This window comes from Lytechinus pictus, chromosome 9, assembly GCF_037042905.1.
Source record: "Lytechinus pictus isolate F3 Inbred chromosome 9, Lp3.0, whole genome shotgun sequence".
Lineage (NCBI taxonomy): Eukaryota > Metazoa > Echinodermata > Echinoidea > Temnopleuroida > Toxopneustidae > Lytechinus > Lytechinus pictus.
This window is the reverse complement of record NC_087253.1, coordinates 2,436,524-2,455,108: the sequence shown is the minus strand read 5'-3', so window position 1 is coordinate 2,455,108 and position 18,585 is coordinate 2,436,524. Positions and strand designations below refer to the sequence as shown.

Here is an 18,585-nt window from a genome sequence, read left to right as displayed (position 1 = left end):
ATTACTATTTACATAAAATTATGTTTTAAATGACAGAGGTTTTAGAGAAGGTTTATGGGAATTAAATAATCACTGTGAAAGTGACGAAAAACTATCACGTTTCAGCCAGACTGGATTGGATGTAGCCATTTTTTCTGAAGCAGTATAGTTCACTTTAGCCTGGTGTAGAACTCATTGGCTCACTTCATTATCATAAATCACCAAAATATTAATGATTAGTATTGTCCAAGGGATAGATGGATATCTTCATTGATATGTGGTCTTTTTAAACTTGATGTGTGATATATTGGTCAAAGTTGATTTGATAGATATAGCGAAATGGTCAGCAACTTTTTTGTCAATTATGCTGCAGAAAATTTTTGAGAAGTTTGCTATAGAGCAAGAGAGTTCTACACTGACAATGAAAGTCCAAGTTTATATAGAATGGCTTGCTCTCAGAATTTTGAAATTGAGCATATTAAAATGCAAAACAACAGTGTAAATGGGGAAAATACCAGATTAAGTGAGAAACAGATGTGTGAGAAAGCATTTAACTTTAACTCAATATTTCTGTTCTGCCAGCTGGAATACAATGTATAGTGACATTCATACTTCATGCAATGTTCATGAACAGAAGGAAATCAATGATGTGATGTACGTTGCATTGTGTGTTTTACAGGAATATCTAGCACCCCCGGAGGACAAATGGGTGCGGTCCCCAGCCCCAGCCAGCAACCACTGTTCTCCCCACCACCTGCCCAGCAACAGGCAACACCACAACCACAGCAGCAACCACCGCAGCAACAGTCACAGACACCCACACCACAGCCACAGCAGACCCCAGTAACCCCCGCACAGCCACCGGCTAAAGGCACTGGCCAGGTAAGATGAATCGGTCTCTTAGCCCGTTGTCCACTGGAACCGGAAGATCCCTGTACAAAGCCTACGGGAATCACCGAATTCAGTATTCAGTGGGTTAATTTACTCTCCATCTTGTAGAAATAGCAAATGGTGGAGTCCCATGTTTTCTACAACACAGAAAACAAAAATTACAGAATTCAGGCCAACATGGAATTTGTAATATTTCTGGACAAACAACTCGGTCTGAAAAATTAATTGAAATTCATAAAAAACAAAGCGAAATCCAATTCATAACATAACTGAGCATATGTGGAAAATTGGCGAATCAAATCTGTTATAAATGTTATGTATGTATTGCCAAGTCTATCTGCATAGACTTAGAAAGGAATTTTTTTTCTAGGATTTTGACTACATTTGTACATGTATTTACATAAATTGCTTTATCATACCTCACTATAGAACACAGACTTTGATGCTTAGATCAGAGAAGAACCACATGGGATTTGCTTTATAAAATCTATCAAACGTGGGGCTTTATTCGCTTCCTCTACTTGTTGTTTATACTTTTGCACATTTGCAATTTTGTGCAGTTGGAATGTCTTCATTTATGTTTCCACACAAGGAATTTGTGTACATGTATATGTTTCCTTTTAGTCGTAAATTTTCCAAAGTGGGTGTAGTACATCCTGTGTACATGTACTGGTGGGTGTTTCATAAAGCCGTTCGTAAGTTAAGAGCGACTTTAAGAATGACTGGTGATCCTTTCTTATGGCAAATGGTATATTCATTAGCGATGGTTTTGCGCGTAAGAAAGAATCACCAGTCGTTCTTAAAGTCGCTCTTAACTTACAAACAGCTCTATGAAACAGCCTCCTGGTACTTGAAAAGTATTTACCCGGTAGTGGTCTTGCAAGTGCACTGGGTGGTGTTTCATAAATCTGTTCGTAAGCCCGGTAGTGGTCTTGCAAGTGCACTGGGTGGTGTTTCATAAATCTGTTCGTAAGATACGAATGACTTTACGCACGACAGGTGATCCTTTTCTTGTGCTATGTGATATCCATATGTAATTGAGTTATGACCTAAGAACATGTTCCAGTCATGCGTAAAGTGGTTCGTAACTTTACGAACAGCTTTATGAAACACCCACCAGGTATTGTTATTGAGTCGCACTTTTATCTCATTGCAAGTTTTTGTACCATCGCAGGGGGGGGGGGGGTATTTCATAATCCAATTTGTCAGTAATTCTCACTGATGGCTGTATTACATGTAGGTTTCCAAGATACTGTCATCTAATTGGTTGAGAACCTATTTAGTAGTGGAAATCACTATAACAAGGCCAGGGGCCCGTAACAAAAAAACATAGCAATGATCGAAGAACATTTTTCTGCGATTGATTCCATTGACTACAATATACAATCAATCATGAAAATCAAGCTTACGATCAATCACTAACCTTCGTGTTACGGGACCCTGGACTTCATGAAATACTCTCCAAATTGTGCAATGCTTGTTAGTACAGTGTAAGACTTCCAAAAGTAACTTTTGCTCACCTCTATATCATTTCATTGAATAGGGAATTCCCCCATGTACATTTCTTCCTGAGTGTATTATTGTATTCAGTACTCTGGACATCCTGTTTGTGTGATATAACTCATTCCCAAGTGATTTTATTACTGATATGTCTATTAATATATCTTGCATACCTGCTTGCATTTATTTGGAAATTATTTTGTCTTTTTGTAGTTTTGGTTTTAGTTGTGGTTAAGAATTGGGCTAGACAGTTGAAATCAAGTACATGTTCTCAGTTGTCATTTTAATCATTGGATATAATCTGCATACTAGGATTATTCAGCTATGTCTTTCAAATCCTGTGTAATATCTGGAGAAATTGTAAGTTTGGCTGTTTGTTTTATTTTGATGTTATGATCATGCGCTTCCAGTGAAGATCTTTATTATGATGTGTTTTAGTGTTTTTGTAGGTGTATAAAAGGTAATTTTCTCTAATATGGTACAGCAAGCCTAATCTATCTTCTTCTATTGCTTTATAGCCATTTGCCTGCTGTAATTGGATAATCCCTATTAATAATCAATGTGCATTACAGAATTCAGCTGTCAGTTGGTTAAGAGGTTGCCAACTGGAAGCAATTGGTCCCTGCGCTGATTTTAGAAGTCAATAATGATAATAATGATACTACTACTAGTAATAAAATAATAATAATAGTAATAATAATATAATAAATAACATTTATAAAGTGCTTACTATGGGTGTTTCTAAGTGCACTGAGTTCTGTTTATGGTTTATACAGTACTTGGATAAAAACTATTTTAAAAAGATGACCCAATTAAATAGAACTAGTCTAATAATCGAAACTTGTGTTCACCTCCAATTGACCAACCCACAACTGTGTATTAAAATCATCTATCAAACAGGTAGGTTTTGAGTAGGGCCTTGAACTGACTATAAACAGACTTGTCATTATGAATGAGCCCATTGCCCCCTTGAACCAGTTGGTCCATGTGAATGTCTATGGGATTTACAGATCTCTGGGCCCCATCTTACAATCAATTGTAACTATGGAAAGCCAGCAAAGTCAACATTTAAAAGGCACGTTTGTTCAAAAAATTCTAGATATGATGTATATTCATAAATTTCTTGACAATTTGGTGTGTTCTCCTTTGTTTTCAAAGGACATTTTGCAAATTTCCTTTTGAAAAAATTATGGCACTGATGGATTTCCATAGAGAAACGATTTATTGGATGAGTCGTTACTCTTTTTAAGATGGCCCCCAGAAGTCTCTGGTTAATAAAACAAATAAAAAAATGAATAAGTAAATGGAGAGTTGTCCACAAAATCAGCCATTTTGAAGACCCCTATCAAAAGTGTTGCAAAACTTAATTTTATAACCAATTTTTGTGAAAGTTGTTTTTAATTGCTCCTCTCAATACTACTTCCTTGGGTTTTGGTTTCCTTAAAAGTTTGTTTAACCCTTTGGATAGAAACAATCTAATACAGCTATGATTATGCACTCTCTACTGTATTTACCGGTTGACTTCTGAATTCTTTCGTTCCCTGAGGCCTTCCTGGGACAGTGACCACCTGGTTTAATTAGGCGATGGGTTACATTTAGAAAATACACCCAACAAGCTATCCTTATACATGTATGTCGGTTTTTGTAATTTGGACATCTATAGCTCCCAGGTACAGATCTTTCAAGGAAATTCACTCCCGAGCAATTACAACGCATCTTCCAGTTGAAGCAACAGCAACAACATCTGAAACAACAGCAACAGCAGCAGCAGCAACAACAACAACAGCAGCAGCAACAGACTCCTACTCCTGCACAAACAAAGGGGATGTTCCAGTCACAACAACAGAGGGTATGTAAAAAATTGTCTTTTGGCTTTTACCAGGGGCCCATTTTATAAAGAGTTATGAATATTGTAACTTTGCCATTATGGTATTACAACCATGGTAACGGTGCTCAGCAGCCAAGCACAATCAATGTTTCCATATGGGGTACTATAATGGCAAAGTTGCAATTGTTGTAAGTCTTCAGACCCCTGGGGTTGTTTATCAATGATTTAAGAATGACATAGAGTTGCACTTAAATGCCTAGCTGTGTGCTGAATAAAATGCATGACCGCATTGGTCAGATCATGCCAAGAAGACGTGCCTTACTGTGTATTGATCAATAGGATTGCGCGTTGCATACATGTCTGCATTTAAGTGCGACTCTAAGTCATAAATAGATCTTTGTGAAACACCCCCTGGGGCCCGTTTCATAAAGCTGTTCGTAAGTTACATGTACGAGCGACTTTAAGAACGACTGGTGATCCTTTCTTACGCGCTAAACCATCGTCTATGGCATGTATGGTGTATACCATTTACCAAAAGAAAGGATCACCAGTCGTTCTTAAAGTCGCTCTTATCTTACGAGCAGCTTTATGAAACACCCACCAGGTGTTATTAGTTACACACTGCTGATCCATCAACTTGCAAAGAATTTAACACAAAATATCAAATCTTGGAAGAAATCTTCAGTACATAATTCTGATTGGGTGCAGTTCATGTTGCACTTTATTTCTTTAACTGGGCCACAATTAGGCAAGCATTAGACCACTGGGAGTTTCAAAATTACTAATTAAAGTGTAACTACAAAATTGTAAAAAAAAATGTATGACTGCTTTGGTTAATTTATGCTCAGAGGTCTTGCACTTCCTGTTATTAATCAATGAGATCGTGCGTTAACTGTCGCACATAATATGCGCGGGTCACCTGCTGACTATGGGGAGCTACGCGCATTGATGAATTTTACTACAGTCTAAGCAGTGATCTTGAGGATAACAGAAACACTATAGAGATGAGATATTTTCTGTAGACTAGGTTTACAAGAAACCGAACAACTTCAGCGGGCCGGGCCGGCTCGGCTCCAAGCGGGGGTAGATGTCCCTGTGTGCTTTGATTCCTGGGGATTTTTATTATGTGGTCGATGCATGCAAATAGATCAGGGTGTGGGTCATGACTGCTTTCAATATTTCAAGGTTCAAAGGGTTATTAAAGCCATTATCATTTTCATCATCATAATCTCCTTTTCTTTTACAGCAGCAACAGCAGCAACAGCAGCAGCAGCAGCAGCAGCAGCAGCAGCAGCAACAGCAGCAGCAGCAGCAGCAGCAACAGCAGCAGCAGCAACCCGTAGGTCCAAAGGGCACTACTCTTCCTCATATGATGTCACAGGGGAACACGTCTGTACCGTCTCCAATGGGAGGTCCAGGAATGAACCAACCCAACGTCACTATAACCAGCTCACAACCCTTATTCCATAACATGGCATCGGTAAGTTCCTTCAAATGTCATTCAGACCCACTTGTCTTCATAGGAAAAGGTATCACTTGCTCAGCAACAGAGAAACTGGTACATGCACTTATTTTTATGAATTGCTTTTGGTATTGCTCTCCCATACAACTTACCTGATTCTCAAATTGGGAAACTGCAAGAGTTGCAAAATGCAGGGGCATGCATCATCACTCTATCCAGCAAGCGCAGTCACTACACCCTTGTCTTGATAAGTCTTCATTAGTTGCCCCATTAGGGACCGTATGTATAATAATAATACAATGATAATACCGTCATATTTTACCCTGGGTAGCCACTTAAGTTCCGAATACTGTTCTCCCGGTGGGCCATGCTTTACATGATATTATTATTACCTCGGTTATAGCACGGCTACCTCGACTGGGAGCTTGAGCATCCAAGGAATTTCTTCCTACTGAGTGCCCATGCACTTCACCCAGTTTGAGAGTGTGGTACAAAGTGGGTAAATTTCTTGCTGAAGGAAAATACGCCATGGCTTAGAATCAAACTCACGCCCCTTAGATTGAAAGACAACAGTCAGAACCACTAGACTACGACACAAAGAGTCTTTAAAATCCTTCCTTTGGTCTTTCATAATGTCACTGGAACTTCACCTAGTTACAATAAGTCTTTTATCCATAGCAGTGAACACAAACCTTACTTACGATCCTCAACTTCCAATCAACATTTATAACCATTTACGGTTTAAAAGAAATAATGGAGGGGGGGGGGAACGGGCCTTGCTCATGTGAAATGTGGAACTCTCTTCCACAAACTGTAAAGATCCAGCAGCTAGCGTTTTTTGAGTACCCCCCCCTCATACATGTAAAATTTAGGTATAGTTTAGGAAGAAAGAAATACTAATCATATACATGTATGTGCATGTGGTCACGTCGTGGTCTAGTGGTTCTGACTCTCGCCTTTCAAACAGAGGGTCGTGGGTTCGAATCGTAGCCATGGCGTGTTTTCCTTCAGCAAGAACTTTATCCAAATTGTGCTGCACTCGACCCAGGTGAGGTGAATAAGTAACTGGTAGGATTAATTCCTTGCATGCACTGAGCACCGATGATGGTAGCTCGAGCTAAAGCCAGGGTAATAATAGCAAGCGCTTTGTATCCTCAAGCAAAAAGCGCTAAATCCAGCTATTATTATAATTATTATATGAATAAAAATAAAACAAATAAATGTATTTACAGATGATAAAGGTACACTTGCCCATGCTGCTCTAACAGATAAATTCTTTTTGACCCAACCATGATTTTAATGCTTATTTCTGTATTGTGTTTCTTGCAGGCTACGACTGCTGCTGGTGTTAGAGCGCCCTCTGCCGCTCTAATGGCAGTTCAACAGATCAGCAAGGAAGCTGAGAAACAGAGGTCTCATACGCAAAGTTAGTCTCAGTCCAAGTCATGTAACAAAGGATTGCAACCGATTGTATTATGTAAAAGATTGTTTCTGATTGGCTCCTAGTCAGTCTTTTGAAGAAAATGAGCCTGCAACGATTCCTCTGATTGGCCGGTGTTATTTACCAATTGATTGTAATCCTTTGTGCCACAGAGCCCTTACTTTTCCAGCAATCATTTTAATCCACATACGTTTATTATAAAATCACTTGTATTCTGGGCCAATTACAGAAAAAGTGCAAATCAAACGCTACTTGAATTTCTTCCAATGAAATGCATAATTACAGACTCGCCTTTGATTTTTTTTCGTCATATGTATTTTTTTTGTTATATTTATTAAACAGGCAATTGCTCTTACTGCAATATACCTCTACTCATCTTCCCCTTATATTCCTTAATCCACCTATTTAAAAAAAATTAACATGTTTGTCTTAAAAAAAAAAAATTCTCACATACCAAAAGAAAGTCAATATTGGAATTCTAAATCCTCAAAAGTACCAAGTAAATACATATTTCATGATACAGAGAAAATTCAATCTTATATAGAAAAAAAGTTGTCCCACTTGTTGTCTCTGTTCAGGCCTTTTCAGATTTATGGGAGAGTGCTGCTTTCCAACATGAACTCGGGCCCGTAACACAAAGCTTAGTAAGGATCGTAGAACATTTGTCTACATTTGATTGCGTTGACTACAATGTAAAATCAATCGTGAAAATCAAGCATACAATTAATCACTTAATTTTATATTACGGGACCCAGATAAGCGAGGTTTTACTTGCTGTCTCCCTCCCGCCTTCTGTCCCTCCTTCCCTCCTCCTTTTTGTATTTTTTCTCCCTCTTTCTCTCTTCCTCTCTATATTGTTACTCTTTGCCCTTCTCCCTACTTCCCCCTCTTCGGCCCGAATTCACAAAGGTGGTTTTGAAAACCCATGATTGAGTCCTTGGATTTTGCAGATTTTCTGTATAAATTACGCTTATTTACTGCGTATATTAATAAAAAAATGTCCAATGCTGATGCACGCTTTTGTAACAGTGTGCCAAATCGACGCCTGTTGCCGTGGTTATCCACGCTATTTTATTCATGAGTCCACTGTTTTGAATAATGATTCCACTCTTCAAACAGTGGACTCATGAATAGAATAGCGTATCTTACCATGGTAACAGGCGTCAATTTGGCGCACTGTGACAAAAGCGCGCATCATCATTGGACATGTTTTATACACGCTCCCGATACACGCTCAATTAAGCGTAATTTATACCAGGAAATCTGCATAAACCATGGATTCAACCGTGGGTTTTCAAAACCACCTTTGTGAATTCGGGCCTTTATGTCTGTGTCTGTCTCAGTTCTGATGCCTCTTCCCCTCCCCCCTCTTTACCTCCTTCCCTCCCCCTTTCTGGCTCTCTCTCTTCCCCTCTATATTGTCACTCTTTCCCCATCTCCCTACTTCCCCATCCCTTTTATGTATGTGTGTGTGTCTCTCTCTATCTTTACCCCTCTGCCCCCCTCTCTCTCTCTCTCTTCCTCTCTCTCCCATCCTTCCTTCCCCATTCTTCTTTATGTGTGTGCGTGTTTACCTCTCTTTACCTCTCTGTCTCCCTCTATCATAAATGTGGGGAATAGCCCTCATTGTGGTATTCCCCACATTCTCTGTGAAGTAGGGAAATTGTGCAGCCTTCTCATAAGCATGTGCATAGTAAATGAGAGGAGATAAGAACTGATTTTCTTGTTTAGCGACTACTTTATCTCTGAACTTCCTGCGGAGCTTTACTTTAAAATCTTTAAGTGTTTGAATAGCATGTAGAGAGGAAACTGGCTTAATGATTAAACTATTCTTATGAAAGAAGCGTCATAGTGGCCATTTTGAATGATGTCAACGCTTAAAGCATTCATCGGTTAGTCCAGTGATCAGACTGCCAGCCTCGCACTCGAGTGACTTTTCCAAATTCCAGAAAGCTTTTAATAATTGAATGCTGATCATCAGGAGTGATTCTGTTTTGATAATTTAGTGGACAACTTTGAGGTGCTGGACTATTACACATGATTGTTATGGCGTTTGACCCTGTCACTAGTGATTGAAGAAATGGATCTTTCATAAAACAACAACCAGCATTTTGTCATTGACTTTAGTATCAGCTAGAAGTGAGTGGGGAATTTTATTCTGTGAGTAAAATGAGTTGGCTCATCTCTAGGAAAAGTGGCAACATTGCCAGTAAAAATGGAGTTAGGGTGAAAGAAGAACCCCTTAGTGATGCCAATGACAGTGATACCTCAAGCAATACTACCAATGAAGAATCACTCAACCATGACCTGGATATATCCCATCAAATGGCACGTGATGACTTATTTCAAGGATTTGTGTCACGGAAAGGACACAGCATTGCAAGCAATAATGGAGTGAAGGTGAAAGATGAACCACTTAGTGACATGTCACCAGTAATGGATACATATGACAGTGATACCTCAAGCAAGGCATCTAATGAAGAATCACTCGATCATGACCATAATCTTGATAGATCTCATCGAATGGCAGGTGATGACTTTATATTTCAAGGATTCGTCTCAAGGAACAGACACAGCATTGCAAGCAATAATGGAGTGAAGGTGAAAGATGGACCACTTAGTGACATGTCACCAGTAATGGATACATATGACAGTGATACCTCAAGAAATGCTACCAATGATGAATCACTCGACCATAATGGAGATATATCTCATCGAATGAGAGGTGATGATTCGGTTCTAGGATTCGTCTCCAGGAAAAGACACAGCATTGCAAGCAATAATGGAGTGAAGGTGATAGAAGAACCACTTAGTGACATGTCACCAGTAATGGATACATATGACAGTGATACCTCAAGCAAGGCACATATTGAAGAATCAGTGGAACTAAACCTACATACATGTAGCTCTCATGGAAAGGCAGCTGAATATTTGTTTCAAACACCTACTGACATGTCACCAGTAATGGGTACGCATATAAGTGATTCCTCATGCAAGTCTCCTAATGGAGAATCACTGGACCATAGCCTACATGAAGACAGTTCTTGCAGAATAGTAGGTAATGACTTGTTTCAAGGATTTGTGTCTAAGAAGAATAATAACATTGAAAGCAAGACTGAAGTGAAGGTGAAAGAAGAACCATCGAGTAATATGACACCAGTAGATGTCCGTTATACCTCAAGCAAGGCTCCTAATGAAGAATCACTCGACCATAACCTAGATAACTCTTGCAAAATGACAGGTGATGATTTGTTTCAATTACCAAGAGACTTGTTATCTAAGGTGGATAGAGATGTCAGTGATACCTCAGGCAATGCAACAAGTGAAGAATCGCTGGACCATACCATACCTGAAAATGGCTCTCCCAGAATGCCAGGTGATTTGTTTTCAGGTTGCGCACCAAGAGAACCAAGGAGAGTGAAGAGGAAGTCACCCGGTGAGATGTTACCAGTCATAGGCATAGATGACAGTCATACCTCAGGCAAGGCTACAAATGAAGAACCACTTGACCATTGCAGAAACCAAGATGATGATACCACACCAGGCGGCGCTTCAGGTGAACCAAGAGCTCCTCCTGAAACCCCCGCTCTGCATTTTCTAGAAACGTTTGAAAGCGATCTTAAGGATGCAATGGTTATGGCTGAATCACTCCTGAAGGCATGGAATGACAAGATTTTTGACCTTCTGCGAATGGTAGAGGTTAAATTAACTGCTTTGATAGATAACGATCATAAGCGCATTGACGATCTGTATCAGCAACATAGTCGTTTGAATGTTGACTTCTTGCATTTAAGATTAAAATTTATGGAGCATAAATATTTTGCCAGCAAAGATACAAGAAACTGCACACAAAATTATAGCAGACCTTCTTCTAACCTGGGACAGAACCAGAGATATGATTGCATGATGGAAGCGCAGCATTCATGGACATCAGGTTCAGTGGGGCAGAATCAGCCTGCCAATGAAAGCGAAGCATTCAGGAGGGAAGGTCATGTCCAACAGCTTGGGAATGTAGGAGGGCAAAACCAGGGATATGACTACATGATGGGAGCTCAAAATGTCAGAAGGGCACAGCCTTTTACTAATGAGTCAAGCAGGGAATATAGTAGATGGAGTGGATGTAATGATGCTCAGTATGTTGGTAACACGGAATACCAGAATGCGAGGTATGACAACATGATGGAGGCACAGGCCCAAAATGTCCAGAGCACACAGTTTCCCAATGAGTCAATCAGTGGAAATGTGAGATTGAGTCAGCATGTCGATACTCAACATGTTAAAAACATGCAAGACCAGAATTATGACTACATTGAACAGGCTCAGAATGTACGGAGCACAGATTTTGCAAATGATTCCATCAGTGAAAATGAAAGATCGAGTGGAAAGGATGGTACACAACATGCTGGTAACCCTCAAGACATGAATGGGACATATTACTCCGTAAAGGAAGCTCAAAATGTCCAGAGCACAGAGTTTCCAAATGAGTCCTTCAAAAATGACAGGTTAAATGGAAAAAATGTTGGTAATCCCCAAGATCAGAAAAATGACGACGCGATGGAAGATCAACATTTCCAGAGTACTGTCGTCATGTTTCCAAATAAGTCGTTGAGTGAAAATGACGGATTGATTCGACAAGATGATACTCAAAATGTTGGGATCATGCAAGATCAGAACAAGAGATATGACAACACAATGGAAGCTCAGAGTGTCCGCAGCACCGACGTCACGCTGCAAAATGCATCTGTCGGTGAAAATGACAAATTGAGTCGACTAGATGGTACTCGTGCAAGAGTTGGGAACACGCAAGACCAGAATAAGAGACATGACCACGTGGTGGTTGACAAAAAAGCCCAGAGTGAGATTGACAATGAAAAGGAAACATTCAGAGTGCAAGATGGTCAACTTGCTGTCCCAGGAGACCAGAATCAGAGATCTAATTGTGATGAGGGAAAGAGTCCGTCCATGGGACTCAAAGACTTGCTCAAGTTTTTGAGGGGCACATCGGTGCAAGGTAATCAGACTCTGCAGAGCTAGAATGCGAAATTGGGCTGATGTGGGTTAACTCTCATCAAAAGATGATTTTGTCAGATGAATTTAAAGGGGGGGGATTGAATTTGCTGACAGTAGATAAATTGTTTTCCAACAGAATTAGTTATATACCATATCCTTTCCTAGTGTATGTTAAACAATATTATTTTCTAGACAGAATGTTAGTCATTGACTACATGTTCATCTAAAAGGCTGTAAATGAATGAGGTTTGTCATGCACTGAACATGTACCAGAGCAGACAGACCACGTGGGTGTCCCATCGCAGCAAGATGCAAAACACAAGATACCTTGCCTGAATTCTTTCTGGTTTTATGCTGCCCTTATTGCCAGATTGTAGGGATCTGTGTGGGGGCGTCCCGGTCTAGTAGTTAAGACTCGTCTTTTGATCTGAAGGGCATGGGTTCAATTCTAAGCCATGGCTTGTTTTCCTGCAGCAAGAAGTTTACTCACATTGTGCTGCACTCAACCCATGTGAGGTGAATGGGTACTGGTCGGGAAAAAATCTTCAAAAAGCTGTGCCCACCGGAATCGGTAGACTAGCTTAGCTGGGGTAATATATGAGCACCAAGCAAGGTGGATACATGCTATACAAATCCCATATTATTATTGATAATAAATAAAAGCACTGGCAATTCCCGTCAAGTATGAATGAATTGGGACGATGTTAGATTTGAATTCTGGACAAAGTCACTAGCCATCTCTTTCTGGACTTGGTATAGAATCGATGTAAATAACTGCCTAATTATTCATGATTGACAGATCAACATATGAACCAGTTCCCACAGCAGCAGAATACACCCCAGCAATCAGGACCGGTCACCCCAGCTCCAGCCCAGAAGCAGGGTAGCGGTATGGCCACCCCGCCAACCTTCGGACCACAGGGAGGGAACCCCGCCATCCCACAGCCCACAGGCATAGGACAGAACGTGATGGGGCAGCAGCAGAATCCGGTCAGTAGTGGTGGTGGTGATGATGATGATGATGGTGATGATGGTGGTTATGATAATGGTGATGATGGTAATGATGATTGTGGTGATGATGATGGTAATGATGATTGTGGTGATGATGATGGTGGTGATGATGATGATGATGGTAATGTTGATTGTGGTGATGATGATGGTGGTGGTGATGATGATGATGGTGGTAATGATGATTGTGGTGATGATGATGATGGTGGTGATGATGATGGTAATGTTGATTGTGGTGATGATGATGGTGGTGGTGATGATGGTGATGATGGTATGATGATTGTGGTGATGATGATGATTGTGGTGGAGGTGGTGGTGATGATCATCATCATAATGCTAGATGTTTTGATGGTGGTGATGATGATGGTTCTGTTGGGGATAATGATTTTGATAGTAACAATAATGACGATTTTGGTATTTATAGTGAAGTTTAAATATTTAGATGGTAGTGATGATTGTGATGATCAAAATATTTCTATTAATGTTGATGAATAATGATAATCCCTTCTCAGAATAATGGTATTAATAACCTCAAATTCCTCATCTTTATCACAGGGAGTCAATCTACCTATTCCTCAGCCGACTGGACCAATGCAGGGACAGAACATGATGCCCCAACAACCGGTAAGCAATCTATTGCGTAGTGGAACGTGGTATGGTCCCTGCGCGAAGCATATCATACAATTCATACACCAACTCGAGTGCTTAGACTGCAACACCATCCTTCAATACAGAACTTAAATTCACCCAATTGATTTGTTGTACATCTTAACCTGCTGCCTTATGGAACCAGATGATCTATTCGCAAAGCGTATGGCAATTACAGAATTCAGTGATCAACAGGTTGTAGACATTCGTTTTGTAAACATTAAAAGGTCTTATTGAAAAAAAATCCTGAAGTTTAATATCTGTTGTAATTGATATTGTTCATATGGATAGAAGATAACATCCATGGAAAAAAAATCAAATATGCCCAGACACTTTCAAGATATAGATCTGTGTTTCAAAATCATTTAATTTCTCAGTTGGAGACTCTAATTGTAGAAGGATTAAAATTTGAATGGTGTTACCTATCACTTGATTAACAAAAATAATAATCTTTAAAAATAAATTTCTGGTGCATTTTTCAAGACCTTGTTATTTTTGCAATATATCGCATTCACAAGTACCGGTAACCAATAGGACCTTGCAGCTCTTATTAAAAAAGTCAAAGCAAAGTCAAATGTTCAACAATGCATTTAACTTATGATGTGATTTTCATCTTCTTTCATCAGGGAGCTGCTATAGGAGTAGCCACAAGAATACCACAACCTGTTGGGCCCGGTAAGCCTCAACAAGGAGCAGTAGCGGGAGGACCTCCTCAACAGCAACAACCTACACAACAAGTCATCTGGACAGGGTCTCTAGAATGGCATGATGTAAGTTGGTCTGACCAATCTAAGAAGTTTTGTACACGCTGAAATACACAGTCCGTAATAAAACAGTTTTAATGTCATTGCTCATTTGGAGAGTTTTACTGCTCTCAATTATGGATATAAGTAGTGTATGAAGGCACGCTAACAGTGCATGCAAACGTAACAGGATGATCATGGAAGTTTACGGTAAAAACCATGTACATATATGTAGGCCTTCATATACTATTCATATCCATGAAAACCCGTAAAGATCATCGTAACAGGATGAGTATGCACATGTTTCTTCCTGTTGTGCAAAACTTTCTGTGAGAAAAAGTCAAAGATTGTTTTTCCAAAGTTTTGTTGTTGTTGATGAGTCAGTACCTGAATTTTCTTTACAGCAATGTTTTGTTGAAATGATTTATCCAAAACATGCTTGAAATTAGGATTATTCTCTTTAAAAATTGCCAACATTAAGTGAATTAAAAAGATACCGCTTGTTAGCCTAGCAAGATTCCGCATCATGGAATATAATTTTCAAGGTTTGCTTAGTGTTACAGATAATATAGAGGAGGCTTATGGTTCACCTTGTGTCTTCTCTGCCTAATATGAACTCTAAGGCCCGTATTCTGAAGTCATGTTTAACTTAGACCATGGTCTAACTCTTTGCTAAAATTATGGGAAGCCAAAAGTGTATGTTTCTTATGTTTACTGTGCTCTTTCCTGATTCATCGATGGTGAAGACAATCATCTATTTATACTTCCTAGACAATTATGAATGATTTGAGAGGCAAATGAGCTGAAATATAATATCTCTATTGTTATTGATTTCTTTAACAATTGGCTATCCATACTTAAACCACAACTTTAAACCTGAGTTTAAGTTCAACCCGACTTCAGAATACGGGCCTAAATAGCAACAATTTCAAAATTAAAATTCAATGTAAACTGATTGTTGCATCTTTCTAAAGAAGTTTACCTTTATGAATAACATCATCCTTATTATCTTGATTGAAGAGATCACGGTCGGTGCCCAATTTGAACTGATTGATTCATTTCTCAAAAATGCTCAAAAATGTTCCTAGCACAGGATAAATCTTTCTTTATCTTTTATGAATGTTGGTATTGGTGGTGATTTTTTACCTGATTGCTAAGAAAGCATGAATGCTTGTAAGCAAGCAACCAGAGGACCGACGGCTTAAGGTCCTCTCCGAAGGACCTGGTACTGAGGATTAATGCCTTACCAAAGGGCACTGCTAGCGCAACAAGTGGGAATCGAACCCCGGGTCACCGGAATACGAATCCCCGCTCTACCGACTGAGCTATAATCCAATAATAATATCCAATCCAATCCAAATATTTGATATAGCAACTTTTCCTTTCGGTTACAAAGTGCTGCACACACACACCACTCCATGTTTGTTCCACTATAACAATAATTCAACACCTCGGAATGTTCAGCTTAATCCTTGCAATTCATTGTCCTTATAATCCATATTATCCTAAATACCGTTGTCCTTAATATCGTCGTCCTTATTGTCGCCCTTGTTCTCTTGATTGCAGAGATCACGGTCGGTGCCCAATTTGAACTGATTGATACATTTCTCAAAAATGCTCAAAAATGTTCCTAGCACAGGATAAATCTTTCTTTATCTTTTATGAATGATATCCAATCCAATCCAAATATTTGATATAGCAACTTTTCCTTTCAGTTACAAAGTGCTGCACAGATATACATGTACAACACTCTATGTTTGTTCCACTATAACAATAATTCAGTCCTTAATATCGTCGTCCTTATTGTCGCCCTTGTTCTCTTGATTGCAGAGATCACGGTCGGTGCCCAACGAGCAGAAGCAAACAAGAGCAGTTAACTGTCATATCTTAGCCCAGCCTGATGCCAACTTGAAGACAGACAACTGGCCGAAGCAACTCATCATGCAAGTCATCCCTCACAAGTTCTTGGTAAGTAATGATATAATAATAATAGTACGGGGGGGGGTGGGGGGATGGGGCCATTTCATAAAGCTGTTCGTAAGTTAAGAGTGACTTTAAGAACGACTGGTGAACCTTTCTTACGCGCTTAACCAAATCGCCAATGAATATACCATTTACCACAAGAAAGTTCTTGGTTAGTAATGATATAATAATGCTTGATATATCTGGCCCCCGTCTTACAAAGAGTTGCGATTGATCCGATCAACCTTACCTAATATGGAAATAATAATAATAATAATATACCTGTAGGGTATTTATATTGCGCACATATCCACCTTGTTAGGTGCTCAAGGCGCTCCTATATTACCCGGCTAAGCTAGGCGTTCATAGCGCACACAGCTTTTTAAGGAATTACTTCCTACCGGTACCCATTTACCTCACCTGGGTTGAGTGCAGCACATTGTGGATCAGTTTCTTGCCGAAGGAAATTACGCCATGGCTGGGATTCGAACCCACGACCCTCTGTTTTTTTAGAACACACTGCATTGTCAAAACAATGAATGTATAAAATATACATCATTTCTCAGATATATTTTTAACAAACATGCATTATAGAACTCATCATGCAGGTCATCCCTCACAAGTTCTTGGTAAGTAATGATATAATAACGATAGTACGATTTTACATAACGCTTGATATATCTGGCCCCCTGTCTGATGAAGAATTGCGATTGATCCGATCAACCTTACCTAATATGGAAATCCATCAATGTCATTATTACACACTGAATTGTCAAGAAAACAATGAATGTATAAAATATACATCATTTCTAAGACAAATTTTGCAGAGCTGCCAACCAGTACGTTTTTGGCGTATTTAGTATATACGGTTTTGTTGAAATTTTTTATTTTTTTTTATTTTATTTTTTTTACAAAATCGTAATTTATTGAGAAAAATCATCTCTATATGTCTCTATTTCATAAAACTTACACAAATATGGTTATTGGATCAATGTAATTTCAGGTAACTTGTTTTTTTTTTAATCATTATGTTAAAATCAGGGTGAGATACATGTATACACGTTTCAATGTTTTTGTTTTATCTGCATGAGCAGTGCGCATTTTAGCTTGCATGCAGCCTTTGCACATTTTTTTATGAAATACATTTTTTGGGGAAAAATACAGTTTTTTTGTCCACAGAATACAAATTTTCATTCCCAGAGGTTGGCACGTCTGCTTTTGAACAAACATGCATTATTGACATTGCTGACTTGCCATAGTTGTGGTTGATCGAATCAGTAGCAACTCTTCGTAAGACAGGGCCCTGAACTACATGTCCTTGAGTGCTTTACAGATATATTATTACCCCAGTCATCAGATCCTGGTATGCCCGCACACAGCGTATGTACTTTCTCCACTCCCTGTGGAACAATCCAACAAATCTCAATTGCTAGGCATGCTATAAATTAAAGGTATTGTTTAACTTTGTGAGCAGCCGATTTAAAAAATTCTCAAACCAAGATTAAACATGTGTACAAGTGCATGTATTAGAACTAATAAACCCTGAAAACAACCATTATTGAGAATGAAAAGCTAAAACTACAAGGCGAACCCCGATTTTGTAAATAGGCGTCTTATAGACGCCTAAATAGTACACATAAGTGTATGGGATGAAATTAAGATGGTGTTTTCGGTCACTTTATACTTCAATTTTTGAAGCACTAAATAATTATTTTCGAACGCAATTTTTTCTGGGCTTCATTTTTGTAACATATCACAGACACAGGTGACAAGTGTGACCTTCTAGCTCAGATTTTTTAAAAGTCAAACCAATGTTAACCAATCACTTTAAGGCTTTTGCATCCTACTGGGTACCCATTGAAATCCTGGGTAGAGAGAGGCAAAGTGTGGATTTATGGCATATGTTTGAATCAACTCAGAATAACTTTCATGCCCTATTACTTGTAAATTTTGGGTAAGGCCTGTCTTATTGATTTTACTGTCATGGGCTCTCTTTGATTGCTAAAGTCCTAATTATTGTATTGTACATATGGAGTTTGTTTGCAGATGTAATATCTATGCCAGCACTTCTGGGAATATAAACTACATACATGTACATGTGTATTCATAGAAC

At 39.1% G+C, this 18,585-nt stretch overlaps 1 protein-coding gene across 5 annotated transcripts in view; it reads left to right on the top strand.

Annotated features, from left to right (window-relative positions):
- The first annotated feature begins 662 nt into the window (after positions 1–662).
- The window catches only part of LOC129268442 (mediator of RNA polymerase II transcription subunit 25-like), a 37,265-nt gene continuing 19,342 nt past the window's right edge, over positions 663–18,585 (top strand). For 4 of the 5 annotated variants that reach the window (XM_064104473.1, XM_064104472.1, XM_064104471.1 and 1 more), the window contains exons 1-8: positions 663–861; positions 4,034–4,219; positions 5,445–5,678; positions 6,990–7,086; positions 12,911–13,101; positions 13,675–13,743; positions 14,394–14,537; positions 16,341–16,478. In XM_064104473.1, coding sequence (XP_063960543.1) covers positions 685–861; positions 4,034–4,219; positions 5,445–5,678; positions 6,990–7,086; positions 12,911–13,101; positions 13,675–13,743; positions 14,394–14,537; positions 16,341–16,478 — 1,236 coding nt within the window. In that variant the 5' untranslated portion in view covers positions 663–684. The remainder of the gene's footprint in view (positions 862–4,033; positions 4,220–5,444; positions 5,679–6,989; positions 7,087–12,910; positions 13,102–13,674; positions 13,744–14,393; positions 14,538–16,340; positions 16,479–18,585) is intronic. The other variant, XM_064104470.1, reaches the window with a different exon arrangement.